Source organism: Doryrhamphus excisus, linkage group LG2, assembly GCF_037039965.1.
Source record: "Doryrhamphus excisus strain RoL-2023G ecotype Guam linkage group LG2, RoL_Dexc_Guam_v1.1, whole genome shotgun sequence".
NCBI lineage: Eukaryota > Metazoa > Chordata > Actinopteri > Syngnathiformes > Syngnathidae > Doryrhamphus > Doryrhamphus excisus.
The window spans coordinates 27,606,307-27,625,162 of NC_136358.1; the positions used below are offsets into that span (position 1 = coordinate 27,606,307).

At 41.3% G+C, this 18,856-nt stretch overlaps 1 protein-coding gene across 3 annotated transcripts; it reads left to right on the forward strand.

Moving 5' to 3' along the window:
- The first annotated feature begins 1,176 nt into the window (after window positions 1-1,176).
- Window positions 1,177-18,763, forward strand: baiap2l1a (BAR/IMD domain containing adaptor protein 2 like 1a). 3 transcript variants are annotated; one of them, XM_058062588.2, is made up of 14 exons: window positions 1,177-1,403; window positions 3,162-3,237; window positions 3,478-3,564; window positions 10,155-10,216; window positions 10,479-10,550; window positions 11,060-11,194; window positions 12,774-12,926; window positions 13,011-13,154; window positions 13,399-13,513; window positions 13,574-13,787; window positions 14,338-14,397; window positions 14,479-14,629; window positions 17,400-17,440; window positions 17,532-18,763. In XM_058062588.2, the coding sequence occupies exons 1-14, from the start codon at window positions 1,353-1,355 to the stop codon at window positions 17,602-17,604; spliced, it is 1,434 nt and encodes a 477-aa protein (XP_057918571.2). In that variant the 5' UTR covers window positions 1,177-1,352; the 3' UTR covers window positions 17,605-18,763. The 3 variants fall into 3 exon arrangements, with proteins under 3 accessions (XP_057918571.2, XP_057918572.2, XP_078645164.1); XM_058062589.2 differs by having other exon boundaries at window positions 14,482-14,629; XM_078789038.1 differs by lacking the exons at window positions 1,177-1,403; window positions 3,162-3,237; window positions 3,478-3,564 and adding an exon at window positions 9,766-10,059.
- Window positions 18,764-18,856: the final 93 nt, after the last annotated feature.

Genomic DNA, 18,856 nt, shown 5'->3' on the forward strand with positions numbered 1-18,856 from the left:
CATCAGTGCAAGGTCAAAGCATTCCTTTTTCAGCGTGCATGGGATCACCTGACTGTTTTTGGGGCTGTGGCTTGTGTCTTGGAAAAAGACATCTTTGATCGGTTAATATGGTGTCGCATCTGCGTGATGGTGCTAATACCACCAGATTTGTGCAAGTAATTGATTGCATAAAACACATGTAGTCACATTTATAGCAGGTCTGAACTACATCTAATTTTTGTTAATAGTACGTATGTCAAGTTTTAAAAAAGGTGCATGACTTCATCTGGTTCTAATTTATTGACCTTTTGGTTTAACTAGAAGGCTTTACAGCCATTTCAATTGATTTGACTCAACTGAACTGATCAATGTGCAAAACAGGGGTCTCAAACACGCGGCCGATACAAAGCAGGCTATACAGTTATACAAATGGAGTTAGTTAATCGGTTAGGTCATCACTTCACTCTCAATGACTAGGTAGGACAGCTTCACTCTAACTAGATAGGACAGCACTAGGGTTCTTCTTTCAGGGAAAGAATATTCTCAAGGTGGAGGCCTGCCCAAAGGAGAATGATTGCGCTCAAATTTAGAAAAATGCCTGACTGTTGAATTGTAGCGCCCTCCTGTGGCGAAGGATATATATACCATATTTCTACCATGGGCTAATTGTCCCAGTCACAAAAATAAATAAACAAATAATACAGCACGTGCCCTGTTAAACACTGATGACGTCACAGTCCATCCAAATAGATGTCTCTCTGTCTCTAGTCTGCAGTGGTAATGATTCTTTTAAGGGAAGGATTCTGAACCGGCTCGACTCTTTTTAAAGAGCTGACTCTTTCGACTCCCAAAATGACTCCTCAGAATATTAGTGGCTTCAATTAATTTAATTGCGAATATGACTATATGTGATTGTATGTATGATTTGTGTGACTTTATTTATATAATTCAATACTGTATAGTATGAAGTCCCGGAGATAAAATGGGGATTTAAAAGAAGATGAGAGACAAAAAATGCATACGCAAATGCAATAAGGACCCCTCCCCTGCATGGCGCCCTTTTTTGTGTAATGTTATGTTGACCAATCACGTGCCACTGTAAGAAAAAAAAACGGTTAACTTCAAAGAGCCGCCCTCCCCCCTTTGACTTCATAGAGCCGACTCTAAGAGGCGGATCGTTCGCGAACAACCCATCTCGAGCTGGCAAGTGAGTACGCGGGTGGCAGGAGCAGTCAGTACACACATGCACGGAGCGAGCAGTGCATGCTGGGAGCGGCACAACACCGGCTCTGGGTTCGACTGTAGTGATTGATCGCTTGGATTATTGTTGACATTTTGATTTTTTGCTAGCCCAGAGGAAACAACGTGCCGCCATGTCCGGGGCTCCACAAGACGTCAGCAAACTCACTGAGCTGACTTATAAGGTGAGTCGTATCAATTGTTATAAAGTTACGCTGTTCTTCTTTGGGGCTGAGATGATTGTGTGGATTGTACCATGTACACTATACGTGGTTATGGCGACCCCTAGAATATTGTATATAATACAAACAAGCAAGATTATTCCAGAAAATCACACCCTGTTATTATTATTATTCACTGCTGGTGCATTCGTTTTGCATTGGTGGAACGTGCAAAATGGTGCCACTCATCCTGCTGCTCCATCTGATGTGATCAATAGTCCATGGATGATTGGTTTCATTTAGCATTGTTACTTTATCAACTAATGTGATCACTGCCGGTGATTAGAGGCGAGGTTTCCTTGCATGACGCATGAAAACAAACAAAGGTGTAATACAAAATTGAGTTATTGCTTAACTGCTTGATTACAAGGAGGAGGGAGAAAGAGTCGTTCATGCCACATTTTGAGCTGGATGGGGGGAGAAAGAAGAAAAGAAAACAAGGAACCTGTTTGCTTTTTTTCCCTCACTCTGCTGTACTTTTTGCATTGTAAAGTCATACCTGCCTCCTCATTGTTCTAACCAGGGAGTGCCAGGGGAGCAAGACTGAGGTGAACAGCACTTGGCTGTTCAGGCATTTCAATAGAGAGGGTTGGGCCCAGGGGGGTCGGTCAAACGGGATGGGGGGGTGGATGAGGGTTCATGCCAGAAATAACAGAGACTTTCGTCTGGGGGACTTTGCTCTCTGCAGAGAGTGTCAAGAGTACTTGAGTGGTCAAGTTAAAGATTGAAGGTTTTATTGTTGTCTGAATGAACATTACAAGGACACTTGCAAGTGTTTCCCCTGCAGGACTGTAATATATTTGTGGAGGTGAATTGGAATTGGAATGGATGGTGTTGCATTGGTTAGCGTCATTATTTATTACAGAATGTCCGACTCTAACTGAATACATTTTTCCATAGGAAATAATGTACATCCAATTCATTAATTCAAATGTTTTTTTTTATCATTTTACAAGCCACGTAAACCATTCTAAATGTATATTTTTACCTTCACTGAAGATGTTATGTTAGTGTTCCCAAAAACACAATGACAAATGGAATGGATGGATGTTGAATGTTAACTAAAAACACGCTAACCAAGGCGGTCGCAAGGGTGGCATCATTCATTGAATTCATTAATTCAAATGTTTTTTTTTAATCATTTTACAAGCCACGTAAACCATTCCAAATGTATATTTTTACCTTCACTGAAGATGTTATGTTAGTGTTCCCAAAGACACGACGACAAATGGAATGCATGGATGTTGAATGTTAACTAAAAACACGCTAACCAAGGCGGTCGCAAAGGTGGCATCATATATTAAACATACATCTTTTGCTTTTTTACTGACTTTTTACATTACAGTGAAACCTACTACGTGCGTTCATGTCAGTCTTCAAAAGTCTCCTCACCAGATTAGTCGCTAGTCCCTTTTTTGAAACCGAGTATCCAGATCGGCCCTTGTTTATGAAAGAGGATAGGTGACAGCCCGTAATAAGTGAAATCCACAAAGTAGCCAAATTTATAAGGCTTTTAATGCTGTTACACCCCCTCACTATACATCTTATACACTTTTCTCAGACAGACATTTAAAAATTGCCCAAAAAGTGACAAAAGTGTTTGTCCTGAAGCGTTTTTGTATCCTTGTCAAAACATATTGTCGCCCCACAACCCTAATGAGGGTAAGCGGCATATATAATGGATGGATGCTGTTATTTAATGTTGTCTTCTTTTGGTGCCAGAATGTGATGGAACAGTTCAACCCCAGCCTGAGGAACCTGGTCAACTTGGGGAAGAGTTATGAGAAGTCCGTCACAGGTAAGACAGACAAGTCCGACTTTTAAACATTTTCGTTGTTTTTATGTGTGTTATTAACAGTACTTGAGGTCCTATTTTGGAAGTTGAGGTTATTTTTGATAGAGCTCTATGAATACGGCTTAGCAACGAGCGGCCATTGCTGCAGCATAGCATAAGAAACATGACTAATAATTAATGACATGGTCAAAAATAGAAACTATATTAAGATGTTTCAATATTGTTTGTTATCCTCACATGCAGGAATGACCCTGGCAGGAAAGGCCTACTTTGATGCCATCACAAAAATTGGGGAAAATGCTACCATGTCTCCAGTGTCCAGGGAACTTGGTAAGTTCAACAATAATAATAATTATAATTTTTATTATTGAATATATCTAAGTTTTGCTCCCACACCATCATTTGTCTGGTTCATTTACAAGTTGCGTAATGTCCTGGACAGCACTTTTTTCTAGACTTTTTCTCGACTGTAGTGAGGATAAAAAAATGGTTGTTTTACATAAAAATAACAATATCATTACAAAAATCCTGTAAATTTTCCGCAACCTATTTTCCCAAAAAATTGAACTTTTTTCTTGTTTCTCAAATTACTATAAATAAAATATATAATAATAAATAACATGGTTTTTCTGTAATATTTCAACTTCACACTACTAAAACAATGTTATTTTTAGTCATATTATCTCAGAAAATTATGATTTTTTAATAGATTATTTTCACTTTGCAGATGTTTCCATTTTTGCAGTTTTTTTGTCAAATCACATTTTTAGATCCAATAAAAAAATCCACATGCCGCAAATGCTAGCATGTAGTCATGCTAAGCTAATTAGCGACCAGCTTCAAATGGACACACGTAACCGTCTTGGTAACCTTTTTCAATTCTCATCACTGTGAAAGGAATGAAATGTATTTTTTTTTTTAATCAAACTATTCCTTTTCCATTCTATTAGTCACCACACAAACAATTATTTGATGAACACAGTGGTGACAGGAAAGTATGATTTTCTGCTTAACGAGCTCATCTTGTGCAAGATTATGCTTCATCCATCATGTGACTCATTTTCAATTACTGCCAATTCAGGAGCTGGTCTAACGAATACCTCTTTGACATTGTCCATCAATAGCATTATTATCTGTTTAACATTAACATTTTGATATATAGTAAGCAGCTAATCATGGTACATTTATTTTTGTTTTGGTACATTTATAATTGTACTCCTTTGGATGAGAAAAGAAAAAACAGTAGAAATCATAACAAGTAGAAAAGCACGAGTGCCCAGCCTCTGCTGCTGGGACTATTTAACAAAAGAGTGTGAATTCTCTCCCAGCCTTCAGCAGGCATCCTATAGCAAACATGCTGAATAAACACCACGCCAGAAGAATGTCTTCCCACCAAGGATCCTTCCTCATCTCCTCCTTTGACGCACCCTAATCCACCAAGTGTCTGTCTGCCTGTCTGCGGAGCCGACAAGAGGCTCAAATTGTAGCAATGATGGACTGGATTACTTAGATTTGACTCCGTTTCATGCATCAATCCCGTTTAAATTACGGTTGATCTGATCGGAAAATGGCACAGCACTCCCTGGAGGTTTTGGAGCTTCTACTTTGGCTCTCATTCGGACTTTTACTTAGGATGAATGTAAGAAATTACAGCAAGGCCTCCTTGAAGGCTCTATTTTAAAAGCTCATCTGGAAATGTAAGCTTTGGATTTGTCCGTGCATGTGTACCTAATGTTGTGGCCTGTGAGTGCAAGGTGCTGGAGCCTACCCCACACCCTGGTACACCCTGGACTGGTGGCCAGCCAGCCAATCACAGGGCACATATAGACAAACAACCATTCACACTCACATTCATACCTATGGACAATTTGGAGTGGCTAATTAACCTAGCATGTTTTTGGAATGTGGGAGGAAACCGGAGTAAAACCGGAGAAAGCCAACGCATGCACGGGGAGAACATGCAAACTCCACACAGAGATGGCCGAGAGCGGAATTGAACTCGGGTCTCCTAGCTGTGAGGCATGTGTGCTAACCACTAGACTGCCGTGCAGCCCTGGTGTTATATTTATAAATTGTTATTTTCATGTGCACCTGGAATGGTGGCCAGCCAATCACAGGGCACATATAGACAAACAACCATTCACACTCACATTCATACCTATGGACAATTTGGAGTCGCTAATTAACCTAGCATGTTTTTGGAATGTGGGAGGAAAACCGGAGAAAACCCACACATGGGATGGGTGGGATTGAACTCGAGTCTCCTTGCTGTGAAGCCTGTGTGCTAACCACTCGTCCGCCGTGCAGCTCTGGTGTTATATTTATAAATCGTTATTTTCATGCACACCTGGACTGGTGGCCAGCCAATCACAGGGCACATATAGACAAACAACCATTCACACTCACATTCATACCTATGGACAATTTGGAGTCGGAATGTGGGAATTTTTGGTAAAATATCGAGGGATGACCGTACAAATTGTACAACAGCCATTCCTGGAGCTCCACACAGAGATAGCCGAGGGTGGGATTGAACTCGGGTCTCCTAGCTGTGAGGTCTGCGCGCTAACCACTCGACCACCGTGCCCCAAGGCACTCCATATGTGTCAAATTATATTTCAAGAGTTGAACAATTAGTAGCGTTGTGTGCACCACGGCATGATTGGACTCTGCAGGGAGTTGCCATTGGTCTATGAAGAGCAGCAGGTATTTAAGGACTGAAAATGTGAGCAGAGGAAAGACAATGGCGCTATCCAGCTTTTCTCTCCGTGCTGTTTGTCAAGCCTCTGTGGGGATGGCTTTTTTTTTTTCGAAATATGGAGATAGGCTGTCTGCATGAGAAGAATGGTAATGTCAGACGCAACTATTTGTTTTCCTGCAGAATAAAGGTTGAGAATGGAGGGAACACTCTTGAGGATTTCCCAAAAGATAGCTTTTTGTTAGCGTCAATAGGAATTAGTGGCATTTGAAGCATTTGGAGCTATTTGATGAGTCTGTTTGACTGTCTAGACACGAAGCACAGCGTTGGCTGAGTGCTCCTGTGTGATGCATGATGAACAGTTTCCTGGATCATAAAAGCCAGTCAAATGACATTTTCTTCCCTACCTAGTTTTTCTCCTCGGGCTCAAATACTTTTTCATACTCTTAAATATGTTTTACCTCAGAGATGCAAGCACTGATAAAGGCTATTTTTATAACCTCATTGTTATAACAAATAACAATGTGACTCAGTGTTTAGTTGGCCAGCTGCAGACGCTCTTTTGAGCCACTGCTGCGTGATTGCTAATGCTGAGTTGGCAAGTCGACTCACCGGCCAGAACATTAGGTATGCTCTTTATAATATATACTGTACATGTATTTTAAGAAGCCCGTCCTTTAAAAGCATAATAATGCTCGGCTGTGGTTAACATGGTGAAATCAGGTGTCACTTTGCTACTTTAGTTAGCTGCATCAAAATGACTTTATTTGACAGGAGCCAATCATGAGGCATGGAAAAAGTCACAATATTTAAAAAAATATATATAAAAAAATATTAAAAAGGATATTAAAAATATATATTAAAGTTTTCCCATTATTCATTGCAAAAGTATTTCAAAGCGGCATAGAAAATGGATGGCTGGATGGCACTGCAATGCTGCCTCTATTCACCAGAGAAACCCAGAGGGAGGCTGACATCATTGCAGCGCCCCGGCAGGTAGCAATGTCTTCCTAAGATGCAGTGCATCATGGGAAAATCCTCATTTTAAACTCGTATTGGTACTTTGGTATATTATAATATTATAATATATATATATATTGGTATATTTCTTAGGTATTCGGTAGACATAAACCGTGCCTGATTGGTAAATAGTTGCATCCAGATAGGAATGGATAACTGAGTGAAAACAATGCTATGTGTGGTAGCATTGTTTACACTCAGGAGCAGCTGTTAGCTTTGAGCACCTTTTCACAGTGAAAAAGACGGTATAAAGGCTGCTGTACAAAGACAGCATCAAACATGTTTACCCTCTGTTATCATGGGAAACGTGACATGGAAGCGCTAACCCGGGTGCAGAGAGACTACTGTGAGTGCAGCATAATTATATTTAACTTTTTCAATTTTTTTCTATTTTATTTTGTGTAAAAGATATCGCCCAGCCTTGTTCACTCTTACAACACACTGGGTGTATCTCATCTTAAGCAACCTTCGCTATCAGTACCCTGTATGATGGGGGAAACCTTTGGATACTGACGCACACAGGATGTGGTCACATGTGATTACACACACACACACCCACACACCCACAATGCATGTGTGGACAAGCTCAGTGATCCATCTGATTGGAAGTTTCAGTGCGGGTTGAGAGAACAGATTATATGGGCATGAAGAGGCAGGGCTACCAAAGAGGAAATAAAAGAAATCATCTGCTAACATTGAGTCATGTGACACAGTTCCCTAACTGGCATGTGTTGATTTGTCACAGGCCATTACCGCTTTCCAAATGATATCACCTGATAAGAATTCTTCGGGTGTGTTCCTTCCGCCTTCCTTGTGTATCAAAAATCATATCTGGCATTTGAGACAGAGAACCGGTTTACAGCGTATTTTTAATCAACGTGTGTTTACAGTCACACCCTTAATAGCCTTAATAGTTTTAGGTGCTCAGTGTAATTAGTGATCTAGTACTTTAGAATGACTGCCTTAAAGGACCTTTTTCAGTTATTAATTTTCTACCGCTTATCCTCACGATGGTCGAGGGGGGTGGTGCTGGAGCCTATCCCAGCTGTCTTGGGGCGAGAGGCGGGGTACACCAGGAAAAAACCCACGCATGCACGGGGAGAACATGCAAACTCCACACAGAGAGGGCTGAAGGTGGAATCGAACTCGGGTCTCCTAGCTGTGAGGCCTGTGTGCTAACCACTCAGCCCTTAAAGGACCTTCATTCATTCATTCATTTTCTACCGCAAGGGTCGCAAGGGGTGCTGGAGCCTATCCCAGCTGTCTTCGGGCGAGAAGCGGGGTACACCCTGGACTGGTGGCCAGCCAATCACAGGGCACATATAGACAAACAACCATTCACACTCATGGACAATTTAGAGTGGCCAATTAACCTAGCATGTTTTTGGAATGTGGGAGGAAACCGGTGTACCCGGAGAAAACCCACGCATGCACAGGGTGGGTGGATGGCTGAGGGTGGAATCGAACTCGGATTTCCTAGCTGTGAGGCCTGTGTGCTAACCACTTGTCCGCTGTGCAGCCCTTAAAGGACTTATTGTGTAAATTTTTTGTCCCTTTTGGATTGAGTTGTGGAGCAGCTACACATGATAACAAGCACAGAAATATTTTTAGTTCTTCCAGAATCTGCACCTATTCAGTCATATTTCTTTGGAGGACTTTCCGGTTTGTGATGCTAGCTGTCAGCACAACTTCATAGGAGTTGATAAACCAAGTAAAGTTGGAAAGGTGTCAGGTTTCAGCGAGTTTGCCGATTAGAATTGGAATCAGGAACTCCAAGCACTTGTTTGTAAACAAATGTAGCTTTCCTTTACGCCTGAAAAAAAACGTCCTGTGAGATATTGCTAACATCGTAAACGGAGAAGCTTATTAACTTTGGTGTCATTTAACCTGATAGTACAACATGTATTTAACTTTATATTATCAATTATACTGTAACTGCCATTAGAGAAGTATTTTCATTGACTACTTATTGTTATTTTTAGGTCAGAAAAATGTAAAAGACATTTTTAATCAGGGACAAGCTGAGTGTTTGCTGCACGGATGTGCGTGCATTCTTTTTCATTCCGATGAATCACCGAGATTTATAAAGGATCGTCCATCGACCTTGTGAGTGTCTGGCGTTGCTTTAGTAAGATTAGATGATCTTGCTGCATGAAATCCTTCAAAGAGAACACACTGCGAACTTCAGACCAAGTGATGAATGGGCTCTAAGTGACAGATTGATGTCACGATAAATGACATTGCTGTCCCACCCCCCCGGCAGTGTTTCACACCTTATTAACACCAAGAGCGAAGCCTGCAGGTGCACACCGGCCTCTTTGACCCTTTTTCCACCGCTCTTTCTCCACCACCATCTCGACCCCGGCTGCAGTGGTCTGTTGTTAGGCCTGTACAAACAGCCCGCCGCACCCCTCCCCGCTGAAAGCACAAAGGCAGCATTTACCAGTACTTTCTGGTGACCTTCAGAGGGCAATGTTGTTGTAGCTGGCTGGAGGTCGCCTTTTGGATGGCAGAAGTAGCGTTCCATATCAACACATCAGTTGGTTTGCTTAGAGTGGGGGTTGCAGGTGGTGTTGCATAATGTATTTAACTTTGTAGTCAATTACACCGTAACTGGCATCAGAGAAGCCGTTATTTTTGTGTCTTTTCCTAATTGGCTTTAATGGCCTTTAAAATAAAATGCTTCATTGCCGTGCTGCTTTGGAGTGTTCTTGCAGAGAAGGATTCTTTTTAGACTTTAGAAAAAAAGCTTGTATATCTTTTGAAATCTCATTTTCTAAGCCTTCTTGGAGGACGGCCTCATGTGTGCATATATGATGCTTCGCGCTGTGCAAAGGTTTACGTCGGAGCAACGTCCTACAGTAGACCTTGAGTCTAGATTTCACCCCATTGTGATGAAGGGAGCACTATAAACCGCTTAGCTACAATTGTCCACCTCTGTTTTACAGTGTTGACTCACTGCCATTGTCTCTTGCCATATGCTGCTCTATCAGTGCCACAGCCTGGCTGTCAATGTAGAGGGTTCTGTATCTGCATGCCCCCCTTCCCGCCCAGACCAGAATCATTCACTCGGATCACTGCGATTACACAGTTATTGTTTTGGAGATGTAGTCTTCATTTTTTTTATATCTCAAAATGGTCACATTGGGAATGCACATGATGTTCTCGATGTCATGATAATCATACATTTGTCAATTTCTAGGAATGGTTCTGATGGAGATTGCAGATGTCCACAAGAAGGTCCATTTTGAGCTGGAACAAAATGTAAGTTGGACTAAAAGTCTGGTTAGACTTCCAGGCAAGGAACCATATCTGGTTACGGAAGTGGTGCTACTTTCTTATGTGGCAGTAGAACCAAATTGTAAATAATAATAATAATAATAATGGTAGTGGTTTATTTTCAACACGCAAGATGATAATGATAATAAAAATGATATTAATAAATAATAATAAGAATGCTGTAATTCAATTAATTGCAGAATGATCCGTGAGCGGCAATAATGATTTGTTTTTGTCTTTATTTCAGCTTAAGAGATTTCACAAAGAAGTCCTCACTGAGCTGGAGAAGAAGACAGAAATGGATGTAAAATATATGAACGTAAGTGCCTCCATGTTTTGATCAAATCAGTCACTCTCATTATATGACATGAAGTATATTTTTGTCCCTCTTTAGTTAAATAAGGCAACCAAAATATGACAAGCATCTGTCGGTTATGAGGCAGTGCAGAGCTACACCACTGCAGTGGATTGTCAATCAAAGCAGCATTATTACTGTTCTGGAAGGGGATCTTTGATGCTTTTTCCACTTTTCTGACCTATGAATGTATTTTGAATATTGTATTCTCATGTTAAACAGGAATAGGTGCAGATTCTGAAAGATCTAGAAAGCTTTCTGTGCGATTTATCATCTGTAGCCGCTCCACAACTCAATACAAAGGGTCGATAAATGAGCATAAAAGGTCCCCTTTAAGGCAACTTTGATATTGGTGTTTTTGGCTGTATTGTTTAAAATACAAATAGCAATTTTTGCATAATAAAGCCATCATATCTATAATAATTTTTCCATGCATGAAATTGTAGTCTCAAAAACACGCTCCTGTCCCCTAGGCCACGTTCAAGCGCTATCAGTCGGAACACAAGCTGAAACAGGACTCCCTGGAGCGTTCTCAGACGGACCTAAAGAAGCTGAGGAGGAAAAGCCAGGGCAAAAACGTGTCCAAGTACGAGGTCAAGGAGAATGAGGTGAGACTGAAAGCAAATCAGCTTATCCTTTTTTTTTTTAAGGGTCTTTATGTCCTTTTCCAAGCGTTTTTGGACTTTGGAGATCCCATCTCATGTTATTAACATGAGTGGTTAGCGCGCAGACCTCACAGCTAGGAGAACCGAGTTCAATTCCACTCTCGGCCATTTCTGTGTGGAGTTTGCATGTTCTCCCCGTGCATGTGTGGGTTTTCTACGGGTACTCCGTATGAATGTGAGTGTGAATGGTTGTTTGTCTATATGTGCCCTGTGATTGGCTGGCCACCAGTCCAGGGTGTACCCCGCCTCTCGACCGAAGACAGCTGGGATAGGCTCCAGCACCCCCGACCCTCATGAGGATAAGCAGTAGAGAATGAATGAATGAATGAATGTTGAGAAATGCCGACAAATCTCCCCTAGTGGTATTTGGATGAAGAAGGGCGTCATGCCCGGGTACCATGCAAATAGGTCACATAAAGGCCTTAATAACTTTCAGCCTGTAGGGTGTTGAAAGGCACCTCCACCCCATACAGAAACTAAAAGATGGCCCTGCTGGTGAAAAAGTCCAGATGGCCAACTGGACCTGACACCAGGCATATCCGTTGCTTTAGAAAAGGACTTTTTAACCTTCCCTCTGTTGATTTTTTCCTCCTTTCTCATACTATGTCATCCTCAGGCTGCCATGGCAACAACAAGCAGCCCGTTCCTCCCCACTCATTGGCTTTATATCTCTATGATAGCCAATCTGATGCTGAATCAGTGCACTTCACTTCCCATTTTCAGTGAATTCCCAAGCTCGCAGACTTGGCGCGAGCAGCAATCACGTTTCCGTGAGCCCTTAAGCTGCATGATGATTAGAAAGCTGGGCCTCGCCTAACTTTTGGGACAAATGAAGCCGCTTGAGAAGAGCAGAGCTCACAGTTTCTGCTCAATAGTTTCAAGAGGACAAAGCACGCTCTCGGTATCCATATCTCCGGTATTGTTAACATGAGGCTGATACATCATCAAAAAGATACTTTATGCGCTTAGCATATTGATTTGCAAACCACACACCGATTGTTGCATCTCCACCTAGGAACAGACATGAATTCTAGTTTGCAAGGATCTCTCTTTTTTGTAACCACTTCATTACAATCTTGTTTAGTCATTTTCATTCATTCATTCATTTTCTACCGTTTATCCTCACAAGGGTCGCGGGGGTGCTGGAGCCTATCCCAGCTGTCTTTGGGCGAGAGGCGGGGTACACACTGGACTGGTGGCCAGCCAATCACAGGGCACATATAGACAAACAACCATTCACACTCACATTCATACCTATGGACAATTTGGAGTGGCTAATTAACCTAGCATGTTTTTGGAATGTGGGAGGAAACCGGAGTACCCGGAGAAAACCCAACATGCAAACTCCACACAGAGATGGCCCGAGGGAGGAATTGAACCCTGGTTCTCCTAGCTGTGAGGTCTAACCACTAGACCGCCGTGCACAGCCATTTCTCAACAGACAACAGCAATCTCTAGCACTTCAGTGTTCTTCAACAACATCCCCTCTGGTTATTAATGCCCTTTGACCTTGTGTTGACAGTACATGGAGACCATCTCGTCGCGCCAGATGGACATGCAGAAGTTCATCGCCGACGGCTGCAGAGAGGCTCTGCTGGAAGAAAAGCGGCGCTTCTGTTTCCTCGCCGACAAACACTGCATGTTCTCTTATCACATTAGCAACTTCCACGATAAGGTACGAGCGTCCACGTGAATACTCCCACAAAGCTTGTCCGATGGAATAGACCAATAGGATGTGGCCTTTTCTGCGTGCTTCCAGGCCAAAGAGATGCTAAACGAAAAGCTCCCCAGCTGGCAGGAGATGTGCTGCGACGTTAGCAAGGTGCCGGATACGGTGAAGGTCATGATAGACGGACTTTCCGCCAATCAAGAGCGGTCCCCGCTTGTGGACCACTTCAACGGGGTTTGTGTTTGTTTGTGTTGTGTTTATTTATGCCGCACACGTCGACACGGCTCTGCTAGATAAGGAGCGCTCCATCTTTTTGTTATTTGCGCTTTAAAGGTGCTGCTATCAGATGCTTAGTAGAGTGGCTTTTAGATACCTTCTGATAAGATCTACTGTACTGCTGAGCAGGAGAACCCTGATAAGATGACAATCACATCAACTTTGAACTTCACAATAATCATATTCCTTGTCGTACCCTCAGAACAGAGTTGAGCTTCCTCCCGCACCGCCACTAAAAGCACAGACCAGTCCACTCGCCAACATGTTCAACCCAGAACCAAGATCTCCAATCACCTCATCTCCAGAGTATCACTCAGGTACAATCAAAAACATAACCCGGCTGTACCACTTCCACATCAAATGTGTTCCTCTTCCAGACCAGGGCAGCCTGGGCGATGATGGCCTGTCCCGGTCCACAATCCAAGTGTCAGGTCTCAACATGTCCAAGAAGCCTCTGGTCAGGACCATCTTTCCGCACTCTGCGGGAAATAACAGCACGCTCCTCAGCTTTGACGAGGGCGACGTGATCGCTTTGCTCATTCATGAAGAAAAAGACGGCTGGCTTTACGGCGAGCTGGAGAAGACTCGGCAGTAAGTTGTGTTCTTTTTGCCGAATACGAGTACATTTCATCATCGGTATTTGTTGTTTAAAGAAAAATCTCATTATGTATTCGCTCTTCACGCTCTGTGATTGGCCAGTCCCATGCAGTGACTATAGGATACTATAATTAAGTTAATTGACTGAGGCGTTACTACGGTAACAATATGTAAACATTGAAGTAAATGGATACGATATATTGCTGTGTTGACGATACATGGCGGTTGTGTACCACCGTTCATTTCTCGTGTGTTTTTGTAGGTGTTACATTTTTTGGCGTTAGCGCTCCGGCATAGCCTCCAGTTCATACGCAGCCATTGTCGCCTCATACCAACCGTCGTGCAGCACAACTGACAATCACGTTTTTTCACATTGCTCAAGTGGCAGTGCAAGTTTGTGCTGCGTCTCTGCGGATTTTGTTGTGTCAATACTCGGTGTGGAAACGCAAGAGAATGTCAGCTATGTCGGAGGTGACAGCTGTAAAGCCCTGCTGTGTAACAAACATCACGGAGGTGCATACAAATCTTGTGTCTTGTGTATTAGGCGTGGCTGGTTCCCCTCATCCTACTGCAGACCTTGCAATGAACCTATGATATTAAACAGGTAAGAAAACATAGCGGTGCTATAATCATGTTGAATTATGATAGCCGATGTCAGATGGCTGATGGTTAGCGTGTCGTGTAGCAGCAATTTGGGGACACCGGTGCGCAGTCCGAGTGTTGCTAGTCTACCCGAGCTGGAGGAGGACGAGCCTGTTTTGCTGCCGCCACCAGACTACTCAGACGACTTCCCTTCCAGTACGATGATCCTGTCGACGCCATCATCGCAGAACACGGTCAGTGTTAATAAATGGAATTATTACACCCGAACTTGAAACCAGCATCTTGGTCATACACGTTTTTATTGCGACTATATGTAACTATGCTACATTAACGTCCGATCCCAAAGACGTATTTGGATGTTTTTTTTTCGCAAGAGGCAAAAAGAGCTGATGATGCAACTGCACTGCATAGAAGACTCATGTTTAGTGGCTTTTTTCTTTATGTTTCCTAAGTTGCACAGCGGTCGAGTGGTTAGCGTGCAGACCTCACAGCTAGGAGGACCAGGGTTCGATTCCAACCTCGGCCATCTCTGTGTGGAGTTTGCATGTTCTCCCCGTGCATGCGTGGGTTTCCTCCACATTCCAAAAACATGCTAGGTTAATTGGTATGAATGTGAGTGTGAATGGTTGTTTGTCTATATGTGCCCTGTGATTGGCTGGCTCGCCTCTTGCCCGAAGACAGCTGGGATAGGCTCCAGGAAAAAGTTTGTTTTTGAGGAAAAAGCGGTAGAAAATGAATGAATGCTGCACTCTGTCTGACACTTTCATGATAACGAACAAGGCTGTGGCCATGTTTGAGTTTCAGCTGACACATGTATTAATATTTTTATTGCTTTTAGAGTTTTTTTATTGCTTTTAAGTCCAGAGTCCAAACCCATCCCACTTTGGGAAAAACGACACAGCATATTGTCAACTTTTCATTTGACAAATTGTGCGTTAAAAAAGTTCTATATGTTTCAAAGCACGTGTAGAACACACAAGTTATCTGCTCCAAGGCAGGCATCTCCTCTGTTCAGCAAGGAAGATCAGATAAGGATGTTCACAGGCAGGCATAAAGGACAAGAAGGGTACAGTCACCATTTTAGGGGGTGATATGTCTGCTGATAGAACATGAGCCTGTCCACGCGAGCGGCCAACAAGTCCGGGCACACTTCTCTTTTCTCATCATTGTGACTGTACTCCGTGTCCTCTCTCTTCTTGCTGTCTCAGGGCTTTATCGTGAAATACCGCAAGAGAAATCCCATTCGTCTTAATTGTTTCCCTCCCCCAAATACAGTAGAGTACTTCTTTATCAAATAAATTTGACCTCATAGGCACTGTTCAAGTAAAGGTCAAAAAGCTAACTGCTTACTTTAAGTCTTCTTTATGGGGCGGCAGAACAGGAGTGGACCTTGTCACTTTTTTTGCAGCAACTTATCAAACTCTTTAAAGGCTTTGTTGGTGCTTTACTTTGGTTTAATATGATGATACATTAATAAGATAAGACGTTATGATCTGATTATCAGCTCACAGAATTGAAATGACTGAAAAATTTTAAATCAAATTTGTTTGTGCATGTGAGAGTATGTTTGGAATAGTAAATATAAAAAAAGATGGCAGATAAATGCAAAATTCAGGGAAAAATGCAGTAAATTCTGGTGGATATGCCGCACTCACTAAATTAAGAGGAAAAGACAGATTTGTACGTAAATAATCATCGAAAATTAAAAACTCATAGCTCACAAACTTGTCAACCCGTCTGACTCACTGTGCCATCTTGCAAATATCACTAAATTCATCACACAGAAACTTAACACCGAAAAAGTACACTTAAGAATTATACAAACATGTACCAATATAAGTTAAAAATGAAAAAAAAAAGATATTAAAAGACATTGCATCTGAGCAAAGTATTTCATTCGAGGACACGCAGCATAGAAAATTGATGGATGGTGCTGCAAAGCTGCCTCTGTCCACCAGGTGGAGCAAGAGGAGGACAGAGGGTGGTTGATATCATTGCAGCGCCCAGGCAGGCACCAATGAATGAATATAAATTCATATTGTTTGTATATTTTTCAGGTACACCTTTTGAGTATTAAGTTATTGTGTGATGAGTTTAGTGATGACACCTTGAGTCAGTTATTAGTAGTAGTTCTGAAGTAAAGAAGATGAAGTAGCTAAAAAAAAAAAAAAGACAAAAAAATCTGCACATTCAACCAAACCAAATACAGGTTCATCTCAATTTAAATATTGTACAAATTATTTGATATCAAAAGTTCAATTCATACAAAGAGACAAATTAAAGGCTCAGCAGGTTTTTGCACATTTGCTAATTAGAGCCTGAACCAGTCGTTTACAATAATGAACTTTTTGACCATTTTTTTACATTTTATTTGGGATTTTTATTACCTATTATTAGTAATGTTATCAGTTTATTGAATTTTACATTTTGAATTGAACTAATGAAGGAGTAGACAATCAAACTAACCAAAATTGTTTTTTTAAGGATTTTGTTTTGAGTTTTATGAATGCTGCAATGCATATTTTACAGTTTTTAATTCCGAGAAATGATCACTTCTGCTATCTTGCTGCTGCAGCCTGAAAACATTACATAAAGTGACAGTCGCCATTTCAAAAAAATCAGTGTTGAAACAATGCATCAACTTCCCCCAGGCACCAAAAGTACGCTTTTCACATTTTGAAGCTGAGCTAATTAGACTATCGCCATCATCGAGACAAAATAAAGCGTGTTTTGTGTGCTTCACACACCCGGCTAGATGAGCTGGATTCCAGACTCGGAGCTGTGAGCTTGAAGCATCGGTCGTGTATACATGTCACAGCTCTACGTTGCACCATCAGGCAGGAGGACAAATGATTATGAGTCATCTTATCCAACCAGTCTGGCGACACTGCCTTTACTTCACAGCTGGACGGATTTGTATGGATTTATGAAGGGTCGCTCACGTTGGTGCATTGGCGACGTCCTTTGTATATTCTAAGGGTTTTGTTCTTTTTTTCACAACAGGTTTCTCTGGTCAATGGCACAGCAAAAGCTCCTTTTCTAGGGTGAGTTAGTATCTAACACAAGTAACTTTCAAAAGATTTAACAATTATATCAACACTGAGAAATGAATGAGGATTTCCCCCCCCCCCACAGAGGAGGTAATCCCTTTGCGACCATCAAGCTGAGACCAACTGTCACAAATGACCGATCAGCTCCGGTCATCTAAACACAGAACTGCAAGTTGTTGCCAAAACTGTACCCCAACTGGACAGCTCACTCCACCAGCTTGCAAAAGTCTTTTAAAGGGATTTTTAACATAAATGCATTTTACTGTGACACCATATGGACACATTACACAGTCCAAAACCACATTTTTTTTTTTTGCAAATCCTTGTTATATAAAGTGTGCATCCAGTCTGTGTTCGTGTCAGGTAATATGAAATGTTCCTAACTGTACATTTGATACACTTTTTAAAAATACGGCATTCTAGCCATTTCTCACCCTACCGAATTAGAGCATTTAAAATAAAAATGTAAAAATTCAAACACTATAGCTAAAGCCATTTTTTCCTAAATATCCACTATTAGTATCAAGCAATTTTTGATCCAATCTGAATGTAGTAGAACTATGATCAATATAACCTTTGTCTGTTGTTGTATTAGATGTAGATAAAAGAGGGGGGGGAGAAGCATTAAAATCATAAAAAAAATGAAACTCCAACATGGAACAGAAGTATTTTTAGTATTGCTTGTGCTGCAGTTATTGTAGTGAGAAAAACGTATTTATACAGCATTGTTTTGACCTGACAAAAACAACCAGCTAAACTGTCTTCCTGACTTGCAGAATAAACAAAACACTCATATTTCTATTTTTAATTTATTTAGTTTTGTTCTTTTTTTTTAAAGAGATGATGTGAGAATGAAGGGAGCGTGCTGTGTTGATAAGAAGAGGTTGCTGTTTGAGAAGTTTGTCACTGTCCGAATAAGAAGGTTTTATATTTATAAGCTGGATGTTTGTAGAAGATATTGAAAGAAAATATGTCCATTAGTGCTTGGGTTTAAGTTGACTGCAAGTACATTTTTATGAAGGCAATTTTTCACTCGTGATTTGGCTGTGTTGTGTAAACATGTGTGCGGTTTATGCAAAATGTTCCTTGCTGGTTAATATTTACATTGTTTATTAAGATGTCGGGTCACTATTTTGAAATATACAAAGTATATTTTGTGAGGACTTTTTTGACAGGTATTTTTTGCTTTACGGAATGTATAATGTATGATGAAGAAGTGATCATACTGACAGTTATTCCTCAGTGCCTCTTTCAGTGTACCTTGCCATTGTGTTCACAATGTAGCCTTTTTTTTCCTCAATAAAACATGAAAGTATATATTTGATGTATCAGTCAATGCCAAATTCTTGTTTTCATTTGGAATTCATTTTTAAAAACTATTTCCGTGTCATTTTACAGTACATTTTACTT